Genomic DNA, 17,018 nt, shown 5'->3' on the forward strand with positions numbered 1-17,018 from the left:
AATTAATATTGACTCTTAGCTATTTAGAGTAAATACTATAAGATACTTTTATATAACAGAAATAACCTTTGAGATATGACCAGTTTTCTAAAATAATCATATATAAACTTAACAAACTAAACAATTTAAAGTGGATTTTCTCAGAATTAAAAAAGGCTTACTAAAAATCTTTCTCCTTCTTTTTAAAGTTATTGACCTCAAATTTTTAGGAAATCTTCTTTGCCTTAAAAAAAAATCAAAAATTAAAATTTTGTGACCAAAATAAAAAAAATGAATTTTTTTTTTAACAAAAATAGATATTTTTACTCAAAGTTTTAAAAAATCCTACAATAGTTGATTATTCAGTTAAGATTGAACTGAGAAAGTTTGACAAAGATTGCTTAAAAACTGTGGAAGAAGATATATTTTTTATGAAATAGTCTTTTTTGAATTTTTAACTTAGCCTTTCCATAAGAATCTTGTTAAACTCTCCGACTTTGTCCCATCATATCTTGAAAATTAGTTTTCATTATAAGAAACTATAAAAAGTAACTCTTGGCTAAGCTAAAATATTTAAAGTAAGATCAACATGTCAATAAAGTGCCTCACGCCCTATGCCTTTAAGTCTTTAAAAGCATTAAGAAATAGCCTATTAAATTTTTGCTTGAAATTTATTGAAGTTTTGATGAGAAACTTTAGTTTTTCCTCTGCAAGTAAAAATAGGTCGCACTTATAAATAACTTAAAAAAATATTATTTGTAATAGTAATTTTAATAGATTTTAAATCTATCAACTAAAATAAATAAAAGAAAAATCAATTATGATATGAAATATATTATCAGACAATCTTGTTCTTCTATTCTATAAACTTCATGTCAAAAAAATTAGTTGGAATTTTTAAATTTTAAATCTTTCTAATTAACAAAGTTAAATGAAGTTTTACAAGGTTGTTAACATACTAATGACAAAAAACTCATTATCAGTAACTAACAGTAATTACTATCAGTAACTATATCAAAAAGAGATCGACAACTATTATCTTTAAAACAGCTGTAGCTTGAAAGAATAAATATTTGGACTTCAATTTAATGTAAAACTATTTATATAAATTTTGTTTTAGATTGTGTATTACATTGAAGTAGTATTAATTTATATAAAATAAGTTAAATATATTTCAGGTTTTTGATGTAAATCACATAAAAATATGCTTTTAAACTAATATTTTTTCCATATAGTTATTTTTTTTTTCATGATGCTTTAAGTTTTTTCCAATAATTAATGCTATAAGTGTTATAAGAGTGGCAATTTTGCATAATCTCTGATATCACCAGTAACCTCCCTTTAATTTTTGTTAAAAAATCTAAATCATAATAAGTGGATTATAATTATTTAATTACCGGTGGCACATAATTTTTTAAGGGTTTTTCAGGCAATATTTACAGCCTATTTATTTCTTTTTTGAAATTTTTATAATAAAAAGTTCATAAGTTTATTAGTTTCCAAATTGATAATTCTATTTTTTTAAAAACACTATAACATGTTTATTATATGTTTTGGTTTTAAGAAAACAAATAGAGAGATCTCAACTGCTGGAGGAGAAGTAATATATTTATAATAAAATTTTAAGAGAATAGTTGTTGATAATTATCAAGTATAAAAAATTTGTAAAAATTTAAAAAGTTTTTTAAATTAAAAGGTAAAACAAAACAGTTGCCTTTAAACAAACACAGTTAAACTAAAAAAAAATAAAATAAAAAATATGAAGCAAGCAAAAAATAAACAATACCAGTTCAGAAAAAAGATTTTTTCTTAACAATTTAATCCCTTAATTCAATTTTTGTCAGAAAAAAATCAATTTTTGATTTACTATCTCATCTTTCCCGCCCACCTTGTACCCTTTAAAAAATATGTGCTTTTTCTTAAAAATTATACAAAAATAACTAAAATCTAAACAGAGTTTTTATTTATAACAATTTTAATATAAATAGTAACTTTAAGCATACTATTATTAAATAATCTTTTAGCTTAGTTTAATTTTTAAAAAGCCTATAGACAGTGACATTAAAAGTTAAAATATTAGTAAGCAATTTTTTAAGTTTTAAATTATTCTATTGAGTTGTTTAGTTACTTTTTTGTAGCTCTTAAAACAAAGACTTTCACATATAATTGTTGATGCTCAAATAGAATTTTAACATGTAATAGATATGTTGTAAAAGTGTAAGAATATTGGTTAAATGTTTTGTAGTTAAAATTTATTTGGAGCATAGCCTGGTTGCAAAAAGGTTTAAAGTTTAAAACTATAATTTTTTATTACATAGTCCAATATTTATAAATATATTGAAACAACAATAGTTTAATTAAAAATAGAGCATCAAATAGTGTTTCTGATCATTATTTGTTTTAATTACAGGGTTGTCAAAATATCTGGAATCCTGAAAAAACTAGAGTTTGACAATTTAGGCTTAAAAAAACTTGGAATTTGATAAATAAAAAAAAACTTAAAAGATTTAAAGTTTTAAGCTATTTTTACATGTAAAGTAATGAAGTTTGGATTTGACACAAAAAATCTATCATACAAATAAAACATTTTTGTTATTATTACAATAATATATTTAATAAACTTTACCGCTTCTTATCAATTTTGTTTTACTTTTTAAATCAGTTTTTTACCATAAATTTAATTTTATACTAAAAATAGACTTAAACTCTTGTAATTTTAAAACCCATTAGAAATTTCTCAAAAATCATTGGCAGCCCTGTAATTATGATTAAATACTGATGATAAATAGTTTTTACTACTAAAATATTTCCACAAGCATAAGTAAATAATTTTAAACTTGTAATATAAATATTTCCAGTATAACCAATTGACTTAAAGTACAATTGTTAACACAAAAATGATTAAAAATTTTACAAAAAAGTAAATACTTATCATAAGTTTAAGCAAACATAAAAGTAGGGTTTTTTTTTAATTAACAAATTAAATGAAACTAACATATTGAACTTATTACATTTAAACAGTGCTTACTTGATTTTAAAATTTGATATTTTGATAACCCCACAAAACACACTGACACAATATGGTGGTCATGTGCTCCATTTGTTTAGCTGAGCTCGACTTCTCAAAGGATCACATTTCTGCAACTGAGTGTGGGCACCTGTACCACAAGATCTGTCTGAGCAGTTGGTTTCAAACCAAACATGATTGCCCCGAGTGCAGAAAAGCGGTGGACATAACTCGAACAGTTGATCGTGTGTATGCAAATTATAGAGAAGAAGATTCTGTGGATTACACAGGAACTTCATCGGAAACTAAAGACATATTAAAAGTTGTCAATGAACATTTTAACAGTTCTGTTAAACTTTTTTTAAGCAGAATTGTCAAGCTAGAGAATGAAAATACTGAGCTGAAAGGCAAACTTGAACACTCTAAGAAATCTGCAGAAAAATTAAAATCAGCAAACACAGTTTTAAAGGTTGAATTAAATATTTGTCAATCAGTGGTAGAAACTCTACATAGATCTAAACAAGTATTAGATGTTAAAGTTGATTTTTTGGAAAAAAAGTTATCAGGCGCTGAATTTTTTAACAAAAAGTTGTTAACTCATGTAAATGAGGTAGATTCAAAAAACAAAGAGTTATCTAAAGTAATAAATGAAAGGAGTAAAATGAATCCAAAGTTAGACTCTTTACAATTTAGCTTAAAAACAGCTATCAAACAAATAACTCAACTAAAAATATTACCTAACCTCTCCAAAGATGCTTCGTTTGAAGAAAATAAATCTTTGATTAATCCAGGTACTTTTTGTGATAGTTTCTGATATGCCTAAAATGTTAAGAAAATTGTACTGATTTTTTTTTCTAAAAAGTACAGCTTTAAATTCAACAATTTTTGTTCAAGATTTACATAAGTATTTTTTTTGTTTACTAGGTTTTGATCTTGTAATCCCCTGTGCCATCAGGCAACACAAAATATCTTCATCAATTATTAATAAATTTAATTTGTTTATTTAAAAAAAATATATGTAGTTCTACAAAACTCTAACTTTTGTCAGGGGTGCCACAGCTCAAGCTATTTAGGAAAACTCAGTCTAACTTAAGCTAGTTTTACATATTAGTAAATCTCAGACTACTTATTAGAATTTTTGAATTTATTTTTCATTAAGTTTTTTTGTTATTATTTTATCATTTTTTTGTATTTAAGCTTGATTAGTAGTATTTTTTCAAATTATGGCTAATATTAATTTTTTATTTCAATTTTCTTATTAAATCAGGCTAGATTGCTGGCTTTTTAGCCTCAAAAAGTGGTAACTTATGTATTTTAAATTACTAAGAAGAACCTTTTTTTTTTTGGAAAAAAGAATGTTATACAACTATCATGTAGCCTTATAAGATTATAATTTTTAAGTTTAAAGTGGTAAATAAGTGTATTAGTTTATATACAGGGTTGCCCCTTGTTTTTTCAAAAAATTTTAAGGTTTTCCAAATTTCTTCCAGGTTTTTTAAAGTACTCATTTTTGGGTCTATTTTTAGTTTAAAGTTAAATTTAAGGTAAGAAACTGTCTTAAATAGTATAAAAAGATTGAAAAGATACTGTAAAGGTACTTAAAATGTGCTTTTTAATAAAAAAATTTTTGGCAATGACAATTTTTTTTTATCTATATGATAAATTTTTTGTGTCAAATCAAAATTTTACTACTCAACATGCAAAAAATCAAAAAAAAATTCAGGTTTTTTGTTCAAAATTTCAGGTTTTTTTCATAATTTCTCAAATTTTAGGTTTTTCCAGTTTTTTTGCCTAGATTGCCAAATTCCAGGTAAAGTGGCAACCCTGTATATATTGAATAGAATTGAAATTTATAAGTTTTTGCTTTATTTACTAAGCTAACTTGGAAGGGATTACATATAAGTTTTATTTCAAAACATAAATAAAAAAATTAACAAAAGTAAAACAATAACATGTAAAACAATCCTCAACTAGTTAAATTAAAATCAACACTCTAAACGTGCAGTAAAGAAGTGGACAAAATCAGAAAACAAAAGAAAAAGAAGTTTAGCATTTTTAAGCAGATATTTTTTACAGGTAGGTGTCAGAAAAGCACAGCGTCACTTTAGCACGGGGTGACACTGCGTCACTTTAGCACAGAGTGACATTTTTGAACATAATAATTTTAAATCTTTTAAAATGTTCATTTAAATATTGTTTAAATATCTAAAATATTTAACTTAACAAACAAATAATTATGAAAACTAGTTCTTATAGTTTTCAAAATATTGTCTTAAGAAATTATAAATAAAGTTTTTACTATGGGCTTAAAATGAAATAAGAAAGTTTTTAATCTTTATATATCAATTTTTTTATTTAAAACTTACGCTCAAAGTTTAAGCTTATTAAAATTAGTTAAAGCATTTAAAAAAGTATTAATAATCCTAGAGCCTGTGTTTATTGCTAGCTTTGTCAAAATATTTTCATCTAAAATTAAGTAGTAATACAAGTTAACAAAGTTTTTTAATTTACTTATGTTTCAATTTTAACTTAAGCTTAAACTTGTAACTCAGTTAAAGTAACTTTTAGTTTACATGTTGCATAGTTCGTTTTTATATTTTTAAACAATGCAGTACGTAATGTGATTTAAGCAAAGGAAAAAAAAAGCAAAATAATTTCTGTGCTAAAATGTCTTTTCGTGCTAAAGTGTCACACCGTGCTAAATTGTCACTCCATGCTAAGGTGTCACTTTGTGCTATAGTGTCACCTGTTCTTTTCTAACCCGTTCCCATTTTTTACTGCATGTTTTGATTGTTGATTTTTAATTTGAAAAGCTAAAGATTGTTATACATATACAGTGTTATCACACAATCGAGATAGTTCAGGACAGTTTGAAAATATCAAGATGACTCATGCTAGCAAAAGCTAGTTTGAAATAAAAAAACTCAGGATGACTCAGGCTAGTTTGATTTTTTTTATAAAAAACTCGTAAAGTTAAAAGATTTTTTAAATTTCTGTCCAGTTTTTATTTTTCTAGATCTTGAATGAAATTAAGTGTTATTAATTTTTATAACTAATTTTGTTCAAAACTTGATTTTTGTTGATGTTTCAAGTACTTAGATGCATTTTTAAACTAAACAGATTCTTCCGTTTCAAAACAAAAACAAATTTTCATTGTCAGAGAAGGTATAACTTCAACAATCACAATAGACGATGATGAAACTGTTCATGATTTGAAAATGAAGATCAACATCAAAAACAGTTAGTTATAAATTAACCAATGTTTATTTAACTTGATTTTAGTTAACTTTATTTTGATTTTTTTTGTTTTTTATCAAAAAAATATGTTACTAATTTTTATAATATTTTAAAACGTTGCAGATATTCCAATATGCAGACAGCGGCTAGTGTATGCAGGCAAACAGTTGAACAATGAGACAATCATTTCAGAGTACAACATACAAAAGGCATCAAATATTCATTTGTTTATCAGGTTTGTGTAGTGTTTTACAGGGTAAAATATAAAATAGTGTTGAATAATAACTTAAATTAAGTTTAAGGTTTACTTTTGAACAACTTTTTGTTTTAATGTTAAGTAATACAGAACTGTCATTCATTGACAAAGCTGGTTATAAATTAATATTTATCTTTGTATAATAATAAAAAAAATAACCTCAGCACAGCTCAGGATAACTCAAGCTATTTTGATTCAAGATGATTCAGGACAGTTTTTTGACTCAAAAGTGGCAACCCTGTATATTTTCTAGAATAATCTGGAGTTTCGAACAAAATCATTAGAAAAAACTGAAATTTAAAATTCCTTCTATTTTTACATTCAAAGTAACGAAATTTCGGTTAGTTATCAAAAATCTATCAGAAAAACAAAAAAAAATTCATTATAATTAGTTTTCAATAAAAAAACGTATTCAAAGTAGCTTTACATTATCTTTTCAATGTTGACAATTATTTGCCTTAAGTTTTATTTTATACTTAAAATAGGCCAAAAAACTTGTTTTTATTAACCTGGAAGAATTTCAGTAAACCTGGAAGAAATTTAAAAAAAACCTTTAGCAAAAACAAGTAAATATTTTGGAGCTATTGAGTTGAATAAAAATCTATGATACTTTTTGCTTTGAAGGTAGGATTATTTTTAACTTAAAAATAACTAGTTAGTGGTCCATACTTAAGTAAGGAGTTTGCTAAAAATTTACAAAAAATGCAACTTTTTTATTAGCTTCCAAACATAAAAATGATATGTTTTAATAATGCTCCCTGAAAGCATTTCTTCTATAATATTTTAATAAACATATATATATATATATATATATATAAGATGTAACGTTATAAGGCGTTAAATCCTGGAGATCCTGATAAGCTAAGCTTATCGGAATGTATACAACAGATGTTCTTGTGCTAAAACTTTATTTCAACTAACGGCGTTTCACTGCTCTCAAATAAATTTAAGAACAGATCTACGGATTCTTAGAGCTTTTTGAGACTCCGTAGATCTGTTCTTAAATTTATTTGAGAGCAGTGAAACGCCGTTAGTTGAAATAAAGTTTTAGCACAAGAACATCTGTTGTATATATATATATATATATATATATATAAATTGTGTATTTTCAACCTTTGAATGTAAAATTTCTTGAAAGTTCAAGTATGTTTAGTTTTATACTAGTGTTAAAAATTTGATAGGTTGTTAATTTTTGCAGAAATGTTCGATCACCAGACGTAGTCGTAGATGATTGTAACGAAGAATGATGTCACCAGAAAAACTAAAATAACATCGCTAGAGTATTCTTTGAGATTTTAGTTACAAGTTTTACATAATAATAGAAAAAGTTTTATTGTCTAAGTGATAATTTTGATACTAAAATTTAATAAGCATCTTTGTTAAAGATAGTTTTAGATATACAAATTAGTTTTATACACTTGGATAGGTTTTAAATTTACTTATAAAAATATTTTAACGAAGAACAGTCTTTTTTTTTAATCATTAAATCATTCAAAATTTAATTTTATTTCCATATAAACTTAAAAATAGTGATAATAAAACAAATGTGAACGTTTTAAATCAATATTTTTAATTGTGTTATTAAGCAGTTGAGATCGATGACTTAAAATATTTTGAATATTTTTTATTAAAGAATTAAAGTTGCTGTCCCTATTTTGTTCAAAAATTTGTTTGATACTTGTTTTTAAAATTGAGTTCACATTCATTATCAATTAAAAGTTGATTATACTCTCTTATAATTTTTATTGAAATAACTTTTTAGTTAACATTTTAACATATACTTAAGTTACAACTCCATCAGGCTATTTTAAACTTTTGTTACAAAACTCAGGATATTTTTAGATCTTGCTTAAAACATTGTTCTGAGATTTTGATTTATGTTCTAGTGTTTATGCTTTGCTCGCTATTAGTTGTTGATATTTAATTATTTGGTTTGACTTTTTGCTACCACTTCTTAAAAATTAGTGTTTAAGAGTAAAAATATTATCGAAGTCTAGAAAGTAAGTTGTACAAAGAGTTCGCAAAGCTGCTACAAAAGCTGAAGTAAGTTTTCCTTGTCCAGCGAATAAGTCAGTTTAAAATAAGATTCAAGTCGGCAGATCAAGATTATGTTTGCACCATTTGTATTATAAAAAGTTACAATATTAAAATGCCTACTTGTTTATCATGAGCGTTTTAAAAACCTAAAAAAATTATATTTTTAAGGCCTTTTATCCAATTGCCCGCACAAACGGATGGTGCTGCAATAAGTATTTCTACATTATATAAGTTATATAATATTGAATTTGCCAGATAAAATATTTTCTACCTTTTTCAAATACTTCCCAGGGCTAGTTTTATTTTCCGTCCTGAAGTTATAACCCTGCTATGCTTTGTTTCATTGGTAGTTGTTAAATGATTTACTGTTATTATAATTTCATTCAAGTTAAAAGTTTTTAAAACAGATTTATATTTTATTAATATTAAAACCGTAATGTTCTTTAAATTTCACGTTTTCTTGTGTATACACATTTAGATAATAATATTTATAGTAAAAATATCTATTATTTAGGAAATATGTAAAAAATTCTAGTTTTTTTTTTATGTTTACTTGGTGTTGCAGTAGCCTTGTAATTATTTCCATTTTATACACTAAAGTTTGAAGTTTTATAAAAGCCGTTTTACACATACGTTCCAACTAAATTGCAGTTTTTTGTAACACTTAAATTTTAACCTTTTTGTTTACATTATTTTATGCGAATATGTATTACTTAGTTTAAAATTTTATTTGGCTCGAGTTTAACAATTTTCAAAAATAATGTTGTTCTGGTAAAATATATAGGTTTTCGCTACTGTAACAAAAAAAAAACAAGTTTTTTTATTAATTCTCAAAAAATACTTTTATTTTAAAAACTTTTATGTTGCTCACTTAAATTATTTTTAATTTTCTTTAAATTCGTTGATAATTTTTCATTGCATAATAAACTTTACCTGCGAACTTTTAATGTGTTTTTTGTATTTTAGTATCTTGTAAAATTAGTTCTACGATAATTACATCTTAAGTTGATATTTCATTTGATATTTTAATCGTTAGAATTTAAGGACGCGATGAGGCTTCAAAGCATACAACTTCCTAATAACCAAAGCGCAAACAAGGGCAAAGCAGTTTATTTCTCAAAAACTAAATATTATTACTAAACTAAAACTAAAGAGTATTTTGGGTAACAAATTTTTGCAATTTTTAATGCATTCTTTATTATAATTTAAAGTGATGTTTATATTGATAACTTCAAATGTTCGATTTTGAAAATTGCCACAAAAATTCGGAAAGTTGTACAGTTAACAAAAAATAAATGTTTGAGTTAAATTGTCTTTTTCTTATACTTATTTTCAATGAAAGTTTTATGGGCTTACAAAAATGGCAACACATAAAGAGTCATAGGGGGTGTGGAGCAAAATAATTTGCCTTGTATACAGTTATCACTCATACTTCAACATCCATTTTTGAAGTATTAACATAACTGCATACCTTCATATTAAATTCAATAACAACAGAGGTAGTTTAAATTGCTCTGTTCCCGCTTGGACATTATCACGCGTCATTTCAGATGTTTTAATTTTTTGCAGGCTAGTAACTTTTTTGAGCTAGCTACGTCCCTGCTATGTAGTAATACAACCTAAATAATAACAGTCCACCTAGTAGTTTGAAAATCAAGATTGTTATGAGTTTTTACTAAAGTGTTAAACTTTAAAATGCTTAGAATAGATAAAGTATCCCTGGAACACGTTCAAAATCCACCCGGTCAAATTCGAGAACCACTTACCGATCGAGGGTTAGGGGTTAAAGTGATAGTAAAAAGAAATAATAAAGAAAAAAATCGTGTGGATTTTGAACGCGGGTAGATTTTGATAGTATACCAGTAATCCACATACCTGATTTTTTAAATTACATATTGCGAATATAATAAAGTTAACATACATGGTTTAGTTTATCAATTTTTTGTACATTAGTAAAATTTATTTTAAAATTTATACAAAACCATAAAGTTAAACTTTTAATTTAAGTAAAAACAAAACATTTTTATCTGATATCTCTTATTAGTCACCTAGAATCGAAGAAAAAAAATACTACAGTATTTCAGAAACCATTTGTAAGTTAGGTACAAAGAAAGCAGAGAGAAAGTAAGTTAATAAATGTATGCATTTTTTATGTAAATAAACTTAACCAACTTCTGTTGATTATAAAAAAATATTAAAAAAAAGCTTTGGTGACATCCTTTAAATATTAAAAACAACAACAAAACATTTTATATTTAATATCTACCTAAAAGCAAATTAATTGTTGTTTATTTTTATTGTTGTAATATATTTATTTGTTGTTCGTTTAAGCTAATACCACTCTTCAAAGTATCATACATTCTTGTTAGTTTAGGATTTTAGAAAACTGAGTCTACTTGAAACTTTTATAAAGGTTTGTTTTTTTATCAGGCTGGTTTTGATTTTTGTTAAATCTCAGTCTAACTTTTTGACTTGAAAGTATTTTTTATTTATTTATAGTACTTCTACTACATTACCGGTGGAAATTTTTCTAGTAAGCTTTATAGATCTAGTAAAAAAATCTTTTACAGACCAAACTTGTTTATATTCTATAATAACTTGTATCATGGAAGTTTATAAAAAATAAAAAAAACAGAAAATGTAATGAAATGATTGTTTAAACATGTTGTAGTGTGTATAAAAAATTAAGTTAAGAGTATATTTTTTATAAGAAAGTGGAATTATTTTTGTTAAGCGCAAGTCATTTTATTCTGAAAAATACAGAGCTACAGTCGTACGTTGCCCATCCATATTTTGAATGATAAGTCCTTGTGTTTTTATTATTTTTGTATTGAAGCCTGATCACTGATTTTTTAAATTTTATGTCTCTTACTTCTTTATATTTGCTTTAAACTCCGGTTAGTTTTTGTCACTCATTGTGGATATTTTGTTTCGAAGAGTGGCAACCCTTATCCTTGAATTAGATGCATTCCTTGTATTTTAAATGTATAACTTAGATTTATTTTCTAACTGATTATCTCTTTAGGAGAAACTCAATTCTACAATATGTTTTAAAGAAATATTGTATATTATCACGTTAAAATTTTAGTTGATAAACATGATAGTTTGTTTTAAAACCAAAAATATAACATTACTGTTTTCTGAAGAATAAAAATTAAATAGTAGTACCAGTATTATAATACAGCATTAAAACCGTTGCTAAAATTAGTGGAATACATATACTGAATTTAATTAAGTTTTGCTAAGTGTAAAAAACAGCAGGATAAAAAGTAAAAGTCTTTTTTGAACATTTTAGATAAAAATATTTTTAAGCTCACTTTCATGGGTAACCAGTAGTTATTACGGCCATCACCAATAGAGTTGAGATGTTTCGCGCCAACAATAATTAATGAACTTTACCGCAAAACCAACAACAACAGCATCCGAGACAACATAATAGACGAAACCGGTCGTAGGTTGTCTTGGATGCTGTTGTTGTTGGTTTTGCGGTAAAGTTCATTGATTATTATTTTTATAGGTAAGTAAGCTGTTATTAAGCAATTTCTTCAGATTTTACGAGCAAAAATATACATGATTAAACTTTAGTAACATAAAACTAAATATACTTTTTGACGGTAATGAAACTTATTAATTTATTTATGCAATTGTTTTGTTAGGAATAATGTTAAAGTGTTTTTATAAACATAGTTATTCACTAGTGTATAAAACTTGAATAATATCGATTAGAGTTTATGTTTAATAAGAACAACATTAGCACAGTAACCTATCAAGTGACTATTTTAAAGAGGTTTTCACTAAAGTAAATAGTAAATACAAATAAAATTTTTTAGCAACCACGTTATCTTTTGTTTGGTATAGTGTACTTAAATTTTTGTGTTTCTAATGTTCATTAAGGGTTAACAAAATTGAGATGTATAAACAACTTAATACACTCATACTATACTTGTTGACTCGAAAATCTACTTTCTTAAAATATAATTAGTCATGATAGGATAATCACCCCCTTTCTAAAAAAAAATCTTAATAACAAACACTTCAATTATTTTACAACCTTTTTAGTTAAAAATATTTTTCATTTTAATCAATTATAATTTCAATCTTACTATCTGTAAACTAAAAGTTTTGCTTAACTTACCTTCAATTGATATGCATTAATTGAAATGTACTACAGTGTTCTCAAAGTGTGAACAGTAGTGTGCACAGGAACTATATTGTTGAGTTTGAAAATTTTTTTAACAACATTTTTTTGGTTTTAACTTGATTTATATTTTTCTCTTGTTTTTTATGTAAAACTTGGAAAACAAAACTGAACACTAATATCATAATGGAAAAAGTTATGTTCTTTGAAAATATTTTTCCCTTAAGTTTTAGTTTTGTTATCATGTTACCAAAATTTACTACAGTTAGTTTATTGCTTATAAGCTAAAGTTTGAACCAAAGGTAGTATATTTCTTATAAATAATTTCATTTTTCGAAATTAAGGTAAAACATTCAAATTTAACCTTTTTGAACTTAACTACTAGCGTTTTCTGTTGAATATTTTTGAACGAATTGTTAAAAAACGTAAAACATTTTATAATTAGTTAAAAGCATACAACTCTCACAATAAATTGTTTAATTAACAAGTTCAATAATTACAAAAAATACTATTACCAAAAAACATTTATAGTAACTTATTCTGATTAGTTTATTTTGTTGTCTAAATACAGTTCACGGTAACAGTTTTTGTCAACAGTTCTCAACTTAAAAAAGTATATACTTTAATATTGTAGTTTTTTTAGTGTTTTGAGTAGGTATTCAGACTTTTGTGATTGATCTTTAGACGTTACTGAGATTACTTCAGATTACAAACTTTCGTGACTATATGTTGCTTTTGAGTTTAGACCTCGTGTAGCAGACTATTTGCATCTTTAAAAGAGCATTTCGGTGAAAATGTAAGACAGTAGAACCATTTCAATATCTTTTTGCACAGATTGAAAACTTTAAAAACTCAATGTTACAATAAACAATTTTAATGAATTTATTTTTTCGAAAACCCAATACTTGATTTGGTTTTGTAGGAGAAATACTATAAATAAAATATTTTTCAGACTAAAAATTAGCCTGAGATTTAAAAAAAACCAAAACCAGATTGATTGTAATACAAACCTCAAAAAAAGTTTCAAATAGATTCAACTTTTTAAAATTCTAAACTAAACAAGAGTGTATGATAATTCTGAAGAGTGATATAGGCTTATCGAAAAACAAATAAATATATAAAAATAAAAAATAGACATTAATTTCATTTGCTGTTAGGTAAATATTAAATATAAAATGTTTTGTTGGTGTTTCTAATATTTAAAGGATATCACAATAATTTTTTAAGAAAAAGCTCGTGTAAAAACTTGTTACTCAAAAAACTCTCAACGCTTTGCATAACTACATAAAGTTTTTGTGAAACAAGCTGCTTCTCCACTGTTTGGTTATTAAGAAGTTTTGTACCTTTATGCATATACCTATAAAAGGACAATTTTATTAAGCCTCATTGCGTCCTTGAATCCTAACGATTGTAGTAATAAATGAAACAAAATTTCGGATGCAACTATTAAAAACTAATTTTACAAGAAACTAAAATACAAAAAGCACATTAAAAGTTAGTTGGTAATATTTATTATGCGATGAAAATTATCAACGAGTTTAAAGAAAACTAAAAAAGATTTAAGTTGGAAAACAAAATTTAAAAAAAAAAATTGAGAATTAATAAAAAAGCTTATAATTTATTTTTTGTTACAGTAGCTAAAACCTATATATTTTACCATAACAACATAATTTCAAAATAATTTCAAATTCGAGCGAAACAAAGTTTTGAAATAAGTAATACATATTCGCATAAAGTAATCTAAACAAAAAGGTTAAAATTCAAGTGTTACAAAAAAACTGCAATTTAGTTGGAACGTATGTGTAAAACGGTTTTTATAAAACTTCAAACTTTAGTATATAAAATGGAAAGAATTACAAGGCTACTGAAGCAAAAAGTAAATTTTAAAAAATGGGAATTTTTACATATTTCCTAAATAACATATTTTTTTACTATAACCTATTATTGACTAAATGCTTATACACAAGAAAACGTGAATTTTAAAGAACATTACGGTTTTATCATTATTGAGTTTTTTTTTAACTTTTAGCTGGATTAAAATCATAATACTAATACTAACATTTGACGATAAAATAATTTAAAATAAAAACATGCTCACGGGCCAAAATGTTACTCTTCATGGGCCGCATGTGTCCCCGGGCCATCTATTACCGAATGCTAACCTCTTGTTTATAGTCATTTATTTTTAAATGATTAACTAACATAGAAAAAAGTGATACCAACATTTTACAACATCTTCTACTAAAGTTTTTTTTTTTTTTCCGCTCTAATATTATAGTAAGATATCTTTACTATCCTATTTGGTAAAACCTAACCGATGAGATGCTATATTCTTATATATTTTTTTTGCATTGGTATCGTGTTTTACTTCTGTTTTAAATGATTGTTATAAATATGTATTAAATACTTATGTGTAAGCACAATGTTTTCGAGTATTATTTCTGGAAAAGTAATTATAATACTGAATAATACTAAACTGAAATTGTGGTCATTAATTTGCTGAATTTTAAACCAGCTTGCGTTTTAGTTTGACAAATGATAAAATTCTCTTTGGGTTATTAAATTACTGAGGAATTTTTCTAAACTTTACCTATTGTTGCCAATCAGCCAAAATTCAGGTTAAACGACTATTTGAGTTACGACATTTCAAGTTCTTATAAAAACCTTTTAGCGGCGATATGTATAAAAATAAACTAAATTTAAAACCTATTAAAAGTTTTTATGTAAGTCTAATAAAAAAGAATATGATAACAAAACGTAATGTTTATAAGATATAAAATTCGCACTTACTATAACAATATTTTAGTAAGTTTAAAAAATTCTTTTGGCTACACTTTAAAAAACTATTCAAAATTTTTAAATATGTTAATGTAAGTCTCTTGGCAAGAATAAAAAAAGTATTTAATAACAAAGAAAACCAACAGTAACTAAGAAGTTTAAAATTTTGCATTATCGGAGTTTAAATTGTCGTGCACTCAAAAAATCATTATTTAAACAAAAAAATATAGTAAGTAAATATTTTTGTTTGCCTTTAAACTTATTGCCGTAGCCTGCTGCCGTATAATGATTTAGCTTAATGAAAACTTAATACAAAAAATCTTCACTTTAGATAAAAAAAAGCTTCCTTCAGAATATTGTTTTAGAATACCTTTTGAATTGACTGAACATGTTTTTTATTTAAATCACTCTTAGTTTTATCAAAGTAAACAATCGTTGTGTGTTTTAGGAGCACATGAAAGTAAAAATAAGCCTTAATACCATTTACCTTTCATAATTTCAAGTTATCAGCAAAGAAGCTCTATGTAAATAATAAATATATCAACCTTAATGAGTTTTCAACAATTGTTCAATCTTATTAATAATTAATCTTGACACAAATGCTTATTTTTATGCTAGAAAATTTAAAATTGATGACAAAAGCTTAAAATTTCTTATTCAGATATGAGTATTATTTTAGACTAAAAAATACCATTCTTTTAATTTATAATTGCTTTAAAAGTTTTAAATTTTTACAAATTTTAATTGCACTGCTTTGAAAGAATTATATTCAAATTTAGATACTTTTAGCTACTTGTTTAACAGACGTTACTTTTGGGTTTTTTCAAATAGCTAAGTACAAATTAACTTTACTTCAGTTGTAAGCATTTTAAATATTCTTTAAAGATTTTGTAATAAATCAAACGTTTAAACTTTAAACTCTATTTAGTTTTTAGAATTTAATCGGTGTTACAAATCAAGACTTGAAACTGTTCTATAATAAATTATAATTAATTAAATGTTACAATAAAGATTTAAATTGAAGTTTATAAACAACATAGGTAAATAATTTAGGTATGTATAAATTAACTGAACAAAAGCTATTTAGTTATTTTAATAAAACCATGTTTCTTTTCAGCTTACAATTTAAAACCATTATGCCAATCATCTGTGCAGTTTGTTTAGATGAACTTGATTTTTCAAAAGATCACATTTCTGCGACCAAATGTTGACACGTTTTCCATAAAATTTGTCTCGAAAACTGGATTCAAACCACTACTACTTGTCCAGAGTGTAGAAAGCTAGTAGGAAGAGATAAGTATACTAAGCGAATTTATGCAAACTTTTCAAATGAAGAGTTTTTGTACAACGGAGAGTCAAATATAAAAAAAAGCATAATAAAAAGCTACAAAGATAATGTAAAAACATCTTCTAACCTTTTTTTGGACAGAATAATTGAGCTAGAAAACAAAAACAGCAACAACATTGCTGTAATTAACAGCATAAATGAAACTTTTAACAATTGTAAGAAAGAAAAAAACAGTCTTGAAGTTGAAAACAAAAAGTTACTAAAAACGGCAATCGATAGAGAAAGTAAACTCAAAGAA

The 17,018-nt window shown here is 25.0% G+C and overlaps 1 protein-coding gene across 1 annotated transcript; it reads left to right on the forward strand.

The window, feature by feature from the left end:
* The first annotated feature begins 3,015 nt into the window (after positions 1–3,015).
* Positions 3,016–9,151, forward strand: LOC145840651 (uncharacterized). The gene is made up of 4 exons (XM_082947971.1): positions 3,016–3,777; positions 6,107–6,226; positions 6,347–6,458; positions 7,678–9,151. Exons 1-4 carry the CDS (start codon positions 3,060–3,062, stop codon positions 7,724–7,726), a joined length of 999 nt encoding a protein of 332 aa, XP_082804097.1. The 5' UTR covers positions 3,016–3,059; the 3' UTR covers positions 7,727–9,151.
* Positions 9,152–17,018: the final 7,867 nt, after the last annotated feature.

Source organism: Thalia democratica, chromosome 7, assembly GCF_965202585.1.
Source record: "Thalia democratica chromosome 7, ktThaDemo2.hap1.1, whole genome shotgun sequence".
In the NCBI taxonomy this organism is placed as follows: Eukaryota; Metazoa; Chordata; class Thaliacea; order Salpida; family Salpidae; genus Thalia; species Thalia democratica.